We start from the raw sequence: 14647 nt of genomic DNA, 5'->3' as shown, positions 1-14647 counted from the left end.
TCTCTGGAGAAGGTTTAAGAATTATTTTCCTTAGTGTCTCTTCTCTATGTGCCTCTCCCCCAACTGGAGAGAGCCCTAATATTAGCTGGTGTGAGGTCACCACTTAGGGATCAGCTCCAAAAGGGAATCCCAGCTGCCTCCCTTTCCTGCTGGGCCTTGGGGTCAGGCAGAGCCCACCCCGCCCTGGGCCGGCCCTCCCAGGTCACAGGAAAGCCACATATATCAAGCACCTGCTTCTGTGTGTGGGATAATATAGGCTCTCCGTGTCTGCTCACAGCCCCGTGAAGTGGCCGAGACCGAGGCTCAGAGGGGTTGAGAACAGTGCCCAGGGTCACCCAGGATAGAGACCTGAGTCAGCTGAATGCTGGGCCTGGGCCTTCCTGCCCTTGCGTAGGGTTCGGGGAATGAGGGACAAGCCTTGCCAGGGAGCAGCTCTGAGCCCGTCAGCAGGTTCATCCAGGCAGAGTCGGTGCTTTGTGAAGAACGTGGGCTGGGACCTTGAGGAACCCACATGCTGGCTTGGTTTCCAGGGATCTGACAGATCTATTGGAACTGGTTCTTGGCAAGACTCCCCCTCTGAGATGTGCCAGGAAGTTGATTGTGGCCATTCCAGGCCCTGCCAGACTCTGCCTGAGAGACCCTGGCAAGCCTGAGTACAGGTGCCTGTAGCAGGAGGAAGCTGGGGGGAAAGCCCTGGGGGCTGAGCTGGAATGAGGCTTTCCCATGGGGCTCCCAGAGTCTCACCTTTCAGAAGGTGGTGAGGGAATAGCTTGCACCTGAAGCCTGAATGAGGTCTGGTGTAAGGCTCCATGCAGAGTTGTTGGGAATGTGGTGTCAGTCCCAGGCCCTGGGGTGCCTGGGGGCAGGGCCTTGAGGGCAGCCCCTGAAGATGAGTGTCGTCATCCCCATTTTATAGATGGAGAAACAGGCCCAGGAAAGGGAGCCACTCTGCTCCGCAGTGGCTTAGCCAGGGTGTGCCCCAGACCAGTGCCAGATGCAGACTCAGAATCTTTGTCTCTGTGGCCTTGACCTTCACCTGCTGCCTGTAGTTCCACCTCCATTCCTAACCCAGCAGCTCTTGCAAGGCTCAGCACTTAGAGGGCCTCTGGGATGGTCTTGTCATTTCCCAGAACCCAGGAGGTATGCACAGGGTCTGTGCTCACCAGGGCCCATGGCCTTGTCAGGGCAGGGGGTGCCGTGTTCCCAGCCTCTTCAACCTTGCTCTCCCACCCCCCCACCCCACCCGTTGGGGGTCCTCGTCAGAGCCCCCAGCCCAAGTCTGCCTTGGGCTTTCTGCTCCTGCACCCGCCTCCCCAGCCCCCCACCTGATGCTCTCCTGCTCATTCTTAGACCCCAGTTCTGACATCATCTCTCCTCTAAATCACCTCTGTTTAGAAGCGCCTGGGGCCTCTGGTTCTCACTGCTCTGTCCCTGGGGCTGGGTGAGTGGTCTGGAAGGCTTCACAGGGGAGGCCGAGGTTGGGAGGGCCCTTGAGAGACATGGGAGCTGCCTGACCACAGGCATGAACAGCAGGTCTGGCGGCGAAGCAGCTGACCTCTGCCTGGTGCAGGCTCTGTGCCCCAGAAGCTGGTAGAGAGAGGAGGGGCAGGGCTTTGCCCGCCTACCTGCCAGTTTTGGGCTCTGTCCAGCGTGGGGAGGAGGGAGGCAGCAAGGGGTTTTCAGCAGAGGAGCCCATGGTGGGATTTACATATTTCTACCCCTCTGAGCACCTCTGAGACCCTCTAAGACCTAGAACGGTGGGGGAGGGGGGACACACACAAATGCAAGAGTGATGGGAAGGTGGATGGACAGACAGACTGCAGATATCCTGGGGGCAGGAAGTGGGAGAGCAAGAAGGGCTGGAGCCACGAGGAGGCTGGATGGAATTACCCAAGCTTCATGGACGTCTAGTGAGAATTTTCGAATTCCTTTCCTTAGTGTCTCCTCTGACTGTAGCCTTCAATCACCTGTGAGCTGAAGGCGGGGAGCTGAGGGCATGAACTCAGGACCATAGACTGTCCTGGACTGTGTGTTCATCCTCATTCTCTCAGCACCCCTTGACCTCAGCTCCCAGCCCAGCTCCAGGCTGGGGAGAGGGAGGTGTTTCAGGTGAGTAAGAGAGAGATGTACAGATAGAGGGCCAGGGAGAGTAGTCATGCTGAAAGAGGCTCTGCGACGGCTCTCATAGGAGGGGATATCTGAGCTGTTCCCTAGGGCTAATAAGAATTTTGCACAGACCGAGGAGACCTGTGCACGGGCTGGCAGCAGGACAGCAGACAGGCGTATTCAGGACACTTGCAGGGTGAGTAAAGCAGAAGTGAAAGGGACAGGAGGTGAAAGGGACAAGTATGGGTGCCTGAGTAGGGAGGGAGGCAAAAGGGAGGTGCCGAGGATGCAATGCCAGGTTGGCTCCTCGCCACTCTAGGACCCTCTGTTCATGGGCAGTTTCCCCCATATGTTTTCTGCCTGCTCATTTGAGGTCCTGGCAGATACCTCTGGTCATGCCAGTCCTGGCTTCTTCCCACTTCTACTGTCTGTGGGTCAGGGCCCCTTTCCTACATCTTCCTGACCCAGTGCCCTTGGGGGAGGTCTGTACCTTTGAGGTCAAAGCAAAAGATGTGAATACCTGGCAAAGCCACATGAGTGAAATGTGGACTAAGTGCAAGGCAGTAGGGAATAGTGAGGACTGTGGAGAATTAACAAATGCCAGGGCTATCAAAAGTGCACAGATGCCACTGAACTCTACTGATGCTACCATTTGGAAATTCAGGCCTGGGGCCACCATATCTTCTGTGGATTCCTTTTTTTTTTCCTTTTTTTTCTTTCTTGGCTGCCCTGTGGCATGTGGAGTTCCCACCCAAGCTACAGTTGCAACCTGTACTGTAGCTGCGGCAACGTCAGATCTTTAACTCACTGTGCCAGGCCATGGACCAAACCTGTGTCCTACGCCACAGCAGGAACTCCTTAAGAGAAGCTGGGAATCCAGATCTTTATGAATCTCTTTATTTTAAATAGCTAATTTTTTTTTTCTTTTTAGGGCCACGCCTGCAGCATAAGGAAGTTCCCAGGTTAGCAACTGAATCAGAGTTACAGGTGCAAGCCTATGCCACAGCCACACCAGATCTGAGCTGCATCTGCAACCTAATCTATAGCTCACAGCTCACAGTGGATTCTTAATCCACTGAGTGAGGCCAGGGATCAAACCTGCAACCTCATGGTTCCTAGTCAGATTCGTTTCCACTGCACTACAACAGGCCCTAGATAACTAATTAAAAAATGCTCACAGGTTCAGTCCCTGGCCTGGGAACTTTTGCATGCTGTGGCCAAAAAAAAAATAGAAGATGCAAAACATAAGAAATCTTTTGTTCCATTTTTTTAGGTTTTTTTAATTAACGAATTTATTACATTTATAGTAGTACAATGATCATCACAATCCAGTTTTATAGGATTTCCATCCCACAACCCCAGGGTATCCCCCCCCCCCGACCCCATGAACTGTCTCCATTGGAAACCATAAGTTTTTCAAAGTCTGTGTGTCAGTATCTGTTCTGCAAAGAAGTGCATTGTGTCCTTTTTTCAGATTCAAATGCTTTTATCAGTGAAAGCATTTCATGTTAGTGTCTCATTGCCTGACTGACTTCACTCAGCATGATAATTTCTAGGTCCATCCATGTTGCTAAAAATGCCAGTTCCTTTTAATGGCTGAGTAATATTCCATTGTGTGTATGTACCACCTCTTCTTGATCCACTCCTCTGTTGATGGACATTTAGGTTGTTTCCATGTCTTGGCTTTTGCAAATAGTGCTGCAATGAACATTGGAGTACATGTGTCTTTTTGAGTCAATGGTTTTCTCTGGGTAGATGCCCAGGAGTGGGATTGCTAGATCAAATGGTAGTTCTATGTTTAGTTTTCTGAGGAATCGCCATACTGTTTTCTATAGTTGTACCAATTTACAATCCCACCAACAGTGTAATAGGGTTCTTTTTTCTCCACACCCTCTCCAGCATTTATTGTTTGTAGACTTTTGGATGACGGCCATTCTGGCTAGTGTAAGGTGGTAGGTACCTCATAGTGGTTTTGATTTGCATTTCGCTAATAATGAGTGATGTTGAACATCTTTTCATGTGTTTTTTGCCATCTGTATGTCTTCCTTGGAGAATTGTCTGTTTAGATCTTCTGCCCATTTTTTGATGGGGTTGTTCATTTTTTTTGGTATTGAGCTGCAGAAGGTGTTTATAAATTTTGGAGATTAATCCCTTGTCAGTTGATTCATTTGCAAATATTTTTTCCCATTCTGTAGGTTGTCTTTTTGCTTTGTTTAGAGTTTCCTTTGCTGTGCAGAAACTTTTCAGTTTAATTAGGTCCCATTTGTTTATTTTTGTTTTTACTGTCATTACTCTAAGGTGAATCTGAGAAGATGTTGCTGTCGTTTATGTCAGAGAGTGTTTGGCCTATGTTTTCCTCTAAGAGTTTTAGAGTGTCTGGTCTTATATCTAGGTCATTAATCCATTTTGAGTTTATTTTTGTGTATGGTGTAAGGGAGTGTTCTAGTTTCATTCTTTTACATGTGGCTGTCCAGTTTTCCCTGCACCACTTATTGAACAGGCTGTCTTTTCTCCATTATATATTCTTGCTTCTTTTGTCATAGATTAGTTGACTGTAGGTGTGTGGGTTTAATTCTGGGCTTTCTATCCTGTTCCATTGATCTATATTTCTGTCTTTGTGCCAGTACCATACAGTTTTGATGACTATAACTTCGTAGTATAGTCTGAAGTCAGGGAGCCTGATTCCTCCAGTTCCACTTTTCTTTTTCAGAATATCTTTGGCTGTTCTGGGTCTTTTTTGCTTCCAAACAAACTTTAGAATCTTTTGTTTGAGTTCTGTGAAAAATGTCCTTGGTAATTTGATAGGAATTGCATTGAATATGTAAATTGCCTTAGGCAGTATAGTCATTTTGATAATATTAACTCTTCCAATCCACGAGCATGGTATATCTTTCCATCTATTTGTGTCATCTTTGATTTCTTTCATCAGCATCTTCTAGTTTTCAGAGTACAGGTCTTTTGTCTCTTTAGGTGGATTTACTCCTAGGTATTTTATTCTTTTGGATGTGGTGGTAAACGGGATTGCTTCCCTAATTTCTCTTTCTGATCTTTCATTGTTTAGTATATGGAAATGCCATCAATTTCTATGTATTAATTTGTATCCTGCGACTTTGCCAAATTCATGGATGAGCTCTAACACTTTTCTGGCCGAGTCTTTAGGATTCTCTAGGTATAGTATCATGTGATCTGCAAATAGTGATAGTTTTACTTCTTCCTTTCCAAATAGGATGCCTTTTATCTCTCTTACTTTTCTGATTGCTGTGGCTAGGACTTCGAAAACTATGTTGAATAGTGGTGGCGAGAGTGGACATCCTTGTCTTGTTCCTGTTCTCAGCGGGAATTCTTTCAGCTTTTCACCATTGAGAATGATGTTCGCTGTGGGTTTGTCATATATGGCCTTTATTATGTTGAGGTAGGTTCCCTCTATGCCCACTTTCTGGATCGTTTTTATCAGAAATGGGTGTTGGATTTTGTCAAAAGCTTTTCTGCCTCTACTGATGTGATCATATGGTTTTTATTCTTTAATTTGTTAATGTGGTATATCATACTGATTGATTTGTGAGTATTGAAAAATCCTTGCATCCCTGGAATAAATCCCACTTGATCATAGTGTATCATGATCCTTTTAATGTCTTGCTGTATTCGGTTTGCTAGTATTTTGTTGAGGATTTTTGCATCGATGTTCATCAGTGATACTGGCCTGTAATTTTCTTTTTTTTATGGTATATTTGGTTTTGGAATCAGGTTGATGGTGGCCTCAGAATGAGTTTGGGAGTGTTACTTCCTCTGCAGTTTTTGGAAGAGTTTCAGAAGGATGTGTGTTAACTCTTCTCTAAATGTTTGATAGAATTCTGTGAAGCCACAATCCTGGACTTTGTTGAAAGTTTTTTAAGCACAGTTTCATTTTCAGTACTTGTGATTGGTCCATTCATCTTTTCTGTTTCTTTCTGGTTCAGTCTTGAAAGAATGTACCTTTCTAAGGATTTGTTGATTTCTTCCTAGATTGTCCATTTTATTGGCATATAGTTGCTTGTAGTAGTCTCTTATGATCCTTTGTATTTCTTTAATGTCCATTGATGTCCTTTTTCATTCCTAATTTTATTGATTGAGCCCTTTCCTTTTTTCCTGGATGAGTCTAGCTAAGGGTTGATCAATTTTGTTGATCTTTTCAAAGAACTGGTTTTTAGTTTCACTGATCTTTTCTATTGTTTTATTTGTTTCTTTTATTTCTGCTCTGATCTTTATGATTTCTTTCCTTCTACTCACTAGGGGTTTTGTTTGTTCTCCTTTCTCTACTTGCTTTAGGGGTAAGGTTAAGTAGTTTGAGATTTTTCTTGTTTCCTGAGGTAGTCATGTACTGCTATAAACTTCCCTCTTAGAACTGCTTTTGCTGCATCCCATAGGCTTAGGTTGTTGTGTCTTCATTGTCATTTGTCTCTAGGTATTTTTCAGTTTCCTCTTTGATTTTTTCATGATCCATCGGTTATTTAGTAGCAAATTGTTTTATCTCCACATGTTTGCAGTTTTTGCAGTTTTTTTTTTCCTTATTGATTTCTAGTCTTATCACATTGTGGTCAGAAAAACTGCTTGATAATGATTTCAATTTTCTTAAGTTTCCCAAGGCTTGATTTGTGGCCCAGAATGTGATGTATCCTAGAGATTGTTCCATGTTCGCTTGAGAAGAATGTGTATTCTGCTGCTTTGGGATGGAATAGTCTATGAATATCTATTAAGTTCATCTGGTCCAATGTATCATTTAAGAGCTGTGTTTTCTTGTTGATTTTCTATCTGGATGCCCCACTACTGTAAATACCCCATTGCTGTAAATGGGGTATTAAAGTCCCCCACTATTATTGTGTTATTGTTGATTTCTCCTTTTAAGGCTGTTAGCAGTTGCCTTATATATTGAAGTACTTCTATGTTGGGTGCATATGTATTTACAGTTGTTAAATCTTCTTCTTGGATTGATCCTTTGATCATTATGTAATGTCCTTCATCTCTTGTAACTATCTTTATTATTTTTTAAATCTATTTTTTGTCTTTCTAGGGTTGTACCTGAGGTACGTGAAAGTTCCCAGGCTAGGGGTTGAATCAGAGCTACAGCTGCCAGCCTACACCACAGCCACAGTAATGTAGGATCTGAGCTGAGTCTGCAACCTACACTGCAGGTCACGGCAACACCGGATACTTAACCCAGTGAGCAAGGCCAGGAATTAAACCCATGTCCTCATGGATCCTAACCGGGTTCATTACTGGTGAGCCACAGCAGGATCCTTGAGGACATGGGTCTGATTCCTGGCTCTCTCAGTGGGTTAAGGATCCAGCGTTGGCCATGACCTGCAGTGTAGGTGGCAGACTCAGCTCAGATCCTGCGTTACTATGGCTGTGGCATAGGCCAGTAGCTGTAGCTCTGATTCAACACCTAGCCTGGGAACTTCCATATGCCATGGGTGAAGCCCTAAAAAGACAAAACCAACCAAACAAACCAAAAATAAAATCTATTTTGTCTGATATGAGTATTGATACTCCAGCTTTCTTTTGATTTCTGTTCACACAGAATATCTTATTCCATCCCCTCACTTTCAATCTGTATATGTCCCTAGAATTGAAGTGGGTCTTTTGTGGATAACATATATATGGGTATTATTTTTGTATCCATTCAGCCAGTCTGTGTCTTTTGGTTGGAGCAGGTAGTCCATTTACAATACTTTCTTAGTATTGTGTTTGGATTGCTTTTTCTTATTTGTATGTGTATCTGTTGTGGATGTTTGGTTTGCGGTTAACCATGAGCTTTTGATAGAGAATTAAAACACATACACATACTCATACACAAACATACATACACAAGATAGGTTTAAGTTGCTGGTCTCTTAATTGCAGATGCATCTCCAGTATACTGAACTTGTACCCTCCTCTTCTCATGATTGCTGGGTTTGGTGCTATATTTGTGTGTGCATGATTTCCTACCTTTCCTATATATTTGCTATGACCAGTGAGCCTTCTCATTTGTAATTTTCTTGTTTCTAGTGGTGGCCTTTTCTTTTCCACCTAGAGAAGTTACTTTATTTGTTTTAAAGCTCATTTAGTGGTGCTGAATTCTTTTTTTTTTTTTTTGGTCTTTTGTCTTTTTTGTTGTTGTTGCTATTTCTTGGGCCGCTCCCGCGACATATGGAGGTTCCCAGGCTAGGGGTTGAATCGGAGCTGTAGCCACCGGCCTACGCCAGAGCCACAGCAACGCGGGATCCAAGCCGCGTCTGCAACCTACACCACAGCTCACGGCAACGCCGGATCGTTAACCCACTGAGCAAGGGCAGGGACCGAACCCGCAACCTCATGGTTCCTAGTCGGATTCGTTAACCACTGCGCCACGACGGGAACTCCCTAGTGGTGCTGAATTCTCTTAGCTTTTGCTTATCTGTAAAACTTTTGTTTTCTCCTTCAAATCTGAATGAGAGCCTAGCTGGTAGAGTATTCTTGGTTGGAAGTTTTGTCCTTTCATCACTTTAAGTATATTGTGCCACTCTATTGTGGCCTGCAGTGTTTATGCTGAAAAGTTAGCTGATAACCTTATTGGTGTTCCTTTGTATATTGTTTGTTGCTTTTCCCTAGCCACTTTCAAAATTTTCTCTTCGGACATATGACATCTTTAATGGAGTTCTCTGGTGGCTCAGTGGGTTAAGAATCTGGTGTTGTCACTGCAGTGCCTTGGGTCACTGCTGTGGTGTGGGTTTGATCCCTGGCCTGGGAAATTCTGCATGCCAAAGGCATGGCCAAGAAAAACCCACAAAAAACCTTCAAACATCGTACAAGGTAAACATAGCATCATATACTCATATGGCTCAATATTGGGCGTAAATGATTGAGCCCTGGGTGAGGTAAGAAGCAGTAGTGGCTACATGACCCCAGGCCAGCCCTGGCACTCTTTGGCTGGGCAGATAGGCCAGGACACAGTTAGTGGTGAGCCTTGGTGGCTCCTGGGACAGGCTCCTTCTGCCTGAGGCAGCTCTGATACCAGTCTTTCAGCATCGTTAGCCCTTGTGCTCAAGTCTCTTGTGGGCAGGAGCAGGTAGGGTCTCCCACCAAGTCCCAGGAGACGACAGTTTTTCCCTTCTTGTCAGTATTCTAGCCTCTGCTTACTCTGCCTGTTACCCAAATGACCACATCTTTGGGAGCTGTCGGTGAATAAAGATGGGAGAGAGCTGGGAAGCAAGACTGGTGGTGAATAGTGTCACACAGGTATCCGTGTTCCAGGTTGGGTGGAGAGCAGAAGTGTGGCCTCAGACATTCTCTGGACCCAAAGCCAGACTGCCTGGGTTTTCGCCTTGACCATGCCATGTGCTGAGTGAACATGGGCACATTCTTAAGCCCAGTGCCTGTCAGCTTGTTCATCTGGAAAATGGGAAATGGTGATGATGGTAATATTCCTTCCTTCAGTGATCTAGCCGTGCTCAAGGCTAAGTGTGTTGATACATGCAAAGTGCTTAGAACAGCACCTGGCAGCACAGGCGCTGTGTCCTGGCCACTTCAGTACCCTTTCCTCATGCGCATGTGTATGCATGCACACACTCACGCACACACAAGTCCACATGCATGTGTATGCATGTACCCCCACACACATGGGCATACACGCACTTCTCTCTGAAGTGTACATGGCGTCACTGGGTGTCTTCCACGCGGGCATGCTTTCTAGAAGGAAGAAGCCTCATCCCCCAGGTTTTGTATACTTTGGGTTGAGCAGGACAAGATGGGACATTTACTGAGTCCTGCTCTATGCTAGGCACTGTCTCAGGGACTGATGTATCTTATTTCAAAATAGCCATCATGAGTGGGTAGCTAAGTAGGTACCCATTGTCCTGCCATCGACTCACCTGGCTGGCTCACCACTCAGGTCTCAGGCAGTCAGCTGCCTGGGCTGTGTCCCTCTGGGAGACCAGAAGTGCCCGGACAGGATGGAGCTTTGATGTCATGCCCTGGCACACCCCACAGCCACCCTGCGGGGAAGGTCTCTGCACTGGGCTCAGGGAGATGGAAATGCCAGGCCTTCCAAAGTTCCTCATAGGGCTTAGGGCTGGGAGAAGTCTCTCTCCTTCACTCTCACTGTGAGGTAGGGAACTTCACGGATCTCAACTGCTTTTGTTTTTTACCTGGGCTTCCAGGAACCTCTTTGCCCAGGTGTGTGTTATAGTTGTCACAGGTTTTCTTAGTCACAAGTTCCTCAAGGAGTTCCTATTGTGCCCCAATGGGTTAAGGACCTGACATTGTCTCCCTGAGGATGTGGGTTCAATCCGTAGCCTTGCTCAGTGGGTTAAGGATTCAGCTTTGCCTTAAGCTGCAGCCGAGGTCACAGATGTAGCTTGGATCCAGTGTTGCCATGGCTGTCCCAGCTGCAGCTCCAATTTGACCCCTAGCCTAGGAACTTCCGTATGTCACAGGTGTAGCTGTAAAAAGAGAAAAAAAAAGTTCCTCTACCTTCTTCCTCTTTCCCTCTATCCCTCATTTGCTTTCTTGTCCTGTATTAAATATTTTGGATCTTTTGCTTCCTGGCATTTTTTGCAAATATTATTGAAATATAGCATACAGAAAGGTGTGCAAATCATAAGTGTACAGTTTAGTGATTTTTCTCAAAGTGAACAGAACTGAGTAAGCAGTGCCTGGGTCCAGAATCCTACCCCCTCAGGCTCCTTCCAGTCACTGACCCACCAAGGTAAGCAAGTGCTGAGCTGGTTTTGTACTTTACATAAATGGAGTCTCACAGTATGTATTCTGGGTGTGGCTTCTCCTTCAATTATAGTTTTCGTTCATTTTCTAAAATTTTGGTAAAATAGGTCTGACATAAAGTTAACCAGTTTAAGTGGTTAATTCACTTAGCAATTAATAGCATGCAGTTTGGAGTTCCATCATGGTACAGTGGAAAGAAATCCGACTAGGAACCATGAGGTTGTGGGTTCGATCCCTGGCCTTGCTCAGTGGGTTGAGGATCCGGCATTGCCTTGAACTGCAGTGTAGGTTGCACGCGGGGCTCAGACCCCAAGTTGCTGTGGCTGTGGTGTAGCTCTGATTCGACCCCTAGCCTGGGAACTTCCATATGCCACGAGTGGCCCTAAAAAGCAAAACAAAAAAAACCCCCAAATACCATGCAATTCGATAGCATTAAGTACATTTGTCATGTGCAGTCACCACCACTGTCTATCTCCAGAGCTGTTTTCATCTTGTTAAACAAGCTCTGAACCCATTTAACTCTCCATCCCATTTTCATCCAGCCCCCCGTGACTACCGTCCTACTTTCTGTTTCTATGAATTTGATTATTCTGGGTGTCTACTAAAGGGGAATCATACAGTACTTATCTTTTAGTGACTTGCATATTTCACTTGGCATAATATCATCAAGGTTCATCCATTTTGTAGCTTGTGTCAGAATTTCCTTTTTCATGGATGAATAATATTCCATTGTATGTATACATCACATTTTTTAATCCATCTAGCCATTGATGGACACTTGGGTTCCTTCCACCATTTGGGTATTGTGACTAATATGCTGTGAACATGGATGTGTGTGCATCTACTCAGATTTGTGCTGTCGATTCTTTTGGGTTTCTGTCCAGAAGTGGAATTGCTGGGTCATATAATTCTGTTGTAAAGTTTTCGAGGAGCCTGCATGCTGTCTCCTACAGCAGCTGCACCGTCTTACATTCCCATCAACAAGGCGCAAGGGTTCCCATTTCTTCCATCCTCACCAACACTTTTGTTTTCTGTTTGGGGGATAGTAGCCCTCCTAGTGGGTGTGACATGGTATCTCATTGTGGTTGTGATTGGTGTGTCCCTAATGATCAGCGATTATGTTGAGTCCCGATTCTGTTTTCACATCCTATGTCGTTGGTCTTGTCGCTTGAGCTGTGCCCATCTGTTCTCACTATGACAACCCCCCTCACCCTGCTGCTCATGGGCATTAGGTGCTTTCTCATTGGGAGGGATTGTAGGGAGTGCTGCCGAACATTCTAGGATGTGTCTTTCAGTGGACATAGCCTTGGGCTTTTAAATGCAAGCCACTTCTGTTTGGAGGTTCGTGTTGTGTAAACACACCAAACAATAAAATGTATGCTACATGCTCCCCAAGGGCCCCGTAAAGTTTCCTCAGGCTTGGACAAGCTCCACAGGACCGAGCAGGCTGCTGCCTGCTGTGCCCTCCTGCCCCTGTCCCAGATGCCTGGGGTGAACCCTCCCAGTTTCTCCCTCAGGGGGGAGCCCCCCTTGGCCCTGACAGCACCCCTGCCCTCCATTGTCCGCAGTGCCCTCCCCCACCCGCCGAGCCCGATAGCTGAGGGTGTGACCAGCTCCTCTCTGTGCCCAGGGATCTTTGGGCAGCGCCTGGAGGACACGGTCCACCATGAGCGGAAGTATGGCCCACGCCTGGCGCCCCTGCTGGTGGAGCAGTGCGTCGACTTCATCCGGGAGCGCGGCCTCACCGAGGAGGGCCTCTTCCGCATGCCCGGCCAGGCCAACCTGGTGAGGGACCTGCAGGATTCCTTCGACTGTGGGGAGAAGCCACTGTTTGACAGGTGAGCTCCTGGGAGGGGATGCAAATAGGTCCACTTGTCCATCCCCCTGCAGGGCCTGCTCTCAGGACCGAGAGGCATGGGTGCAAGATGATGGGTGGGACGGGGCCCCACATTGGCACGTGTGCCCAGCCAGCCCTCCTGACGGGCAGAACGTCAGACCCAGCAGCCCTGGGTCTCCCCCAGGCTTGGATCCTGCCCCAGATGAAGCACGCTCATGGCTACATGGGCTGTGTCCACCATAGATGCACGTAAGGCCACCCCAGCAGGAATAAGGATGGCTGCTGGCACCATCCAGGACTCTAGGCCTTCTGCCTGGTCTCTGTCTTGGCTCTGCTTTCCCGGGGTGACCTGCCTCCAGGTTCCTTTGTTGCCAGGATGAAGCAGCAGCAAATCTGGGCCTCCAGGGGTGGGGAAGCCAGTCTCCTCTACTGGTCCTGGACCGGTGCCCATCCCAGCCCATCCCTGGGGCTTACTAGGTCCTGGGCTCCACTCCAGGATAGGGTCAGACTCACTTAGAGCCTGGGGGCTAAGAACTGGGGGAAGGTAGCTGTTTGGGGGCCCCTTCTCCTTTATAGGACCTCTGTCAGGGCAGTTTTTCATAGACAGTTCTGTTTGCATCAAGCCAGCCCTGGTCCCTTGGAGCTTCTGCTCATTCTTCTCAGATCTGCCTTCACAGATGCGGGTCCCCTTTCTTGCAGGATAGGCCCTAGATTTCTTCTGACAGCTCTGGCATTTTCAGGTCTTTTCCTCTTGGAGCAGAACATACCGTCCTTCTAGCGACTGCCCTGACCCAACATTGGCAAACGGGAGAGTCTTGTCGATTCTTTTTCCAGATCTGGAGCCTGGGACTGACCACCATTCCTCACAGGAGGTCTGCCCAGCAAGGGCTCAGGGGTTCCTCGTGAATCTTCATTCAGTTCTCTGAGTTTGTGATTCAGTATTTACAGTCTCAGTGAGCTTGTGGTCCACTCTGAACCTCTGCCAGCCAAGCCTCTTCCATCCTGTGCCTGTGTGGGTGTGGGATGGGGTTGGAGATTGCTTCAAATAATACCCTTTCTGTGGTTCCTGGAAACTTGCCATTGATATTGGGGCTCTTCAGAAAAGAGACCACGGCCCAGGTTGCGACTGACCCCACCCTCTGAGCACTCCCGCCCCCTTGGATGATCACAGCTTCTCCTTTCTCCACTTCCCGTCACTGGGAAGGTGCTGAAGAGCTGAATGTGATATGCCGTAGGCAGTCGTAGGGACCCTTGGATCCAAAACCAGGGAGAGGATTCTGGGGGCAGACGTGGGGCTGGATGTCATCTTTCTCAACAGGGCAGCAGTAGGGTGTGGGGGGCACACCTGGGAGGGCACGAGGGGGAAGAGGGGAAGGGGGCAGCCTGAGAAGGGGGCACCCTCTGGGAGGATGGGCTGAAGGTGATCCCAGGCAGAGGAGCAGAAGTAGCCAGAGAGGAAGACTGGGGACAGGAGCCAGGGAAGGCCTGCCCCACACTGGTGAGAGTCTGGGAGTCAGGGCTGTGGGGCAGGGGTCTGAGGGGCTCTGTGTCTCCAGGGGGTATTCAGCACGTGGGCCAGGAGGGGCTTAGCATCAAGCTAAGGCTCTCAGGAACCATGGCTCAGCATAGAGTGCCTGCAGTGCAGGGGCAAAGCAGAGGGAGGCACCCCCCGGAGCTGGGTTTGGTCTTGAGGCCCAGGAGCCCTAGCAGAGTTTGAGTGGGGAGGCGGCCAGATCTGATTTGTGTTTGCAGAAATCCTCCAGGTTGGCATCAGGCAGTGAGACTGTATGTCTGGATCCCAAGAGCTTCTGATGGTCCAGGCTCCAGGGCCTGCCTTCCCCTCCCCACGCCTATGGAATCAGACTCAGGGCTGAGGAGTGGGCATCTGCATGTCTGAAAACCTCCAGTGAGTCTGCTTAGCAACCAGGTTTGGGGCTCAGTGGCCAAGGGGAAGCCCCCTAGCTGACTGGGGGCAGAAGCAAGGGT

General features: G+C 47.8%; 1 protein-coding gene across 16 annotated transcripts in view; it reads left to right on the top strand.

The window, feature by feature from the left end:
• Nucleotides 1-14647, top strand: part of ARHGAP22 (Rho GTPase activating protein 22) — a 218772-nt gene that overhangs the window by 192105 nt on the left and 12020 nt on the right. For 14 of the 16 annotated variants that reach the window (XM_047759995.1, XM_047759990.1, XM_047759994.1 and 11 more), the window contains one exon: nt 12455-12662. In XM_047759995.1, the coding sequence (XP_047615951.1) occupies nt 12455-12662 (208 nt within the window). Of the gene's footprint in view, nt 1-12454; nt 12663-14413; nt 14568-14647 lie in introns of all 16 variants that reach the window. The other 2 variants (XM_047760005.1, XM_047760006.1) reach the window with 1 other exon arrangement.

The sequence above is a fragment of the Phacochoerus africanus genome, chromosome 15 (genome assembly GCF_016906955.1).
Source record: "Phacochoerus africanus isolate WHEZ1 chromosome 15, ROS_Pafr_v1, whole genome shotgun sequence".
In the NCBI taxonomy this organism is placed as follows: Eukaryota; Metazoa; Chordata; class Mammalia; order Artiodactyla; family Suidae; genus Phacochoerus; species Phacochoerus africanus.
This window is presented reverse-complemented; position numbering and strand designations above follow the sequence as displayed.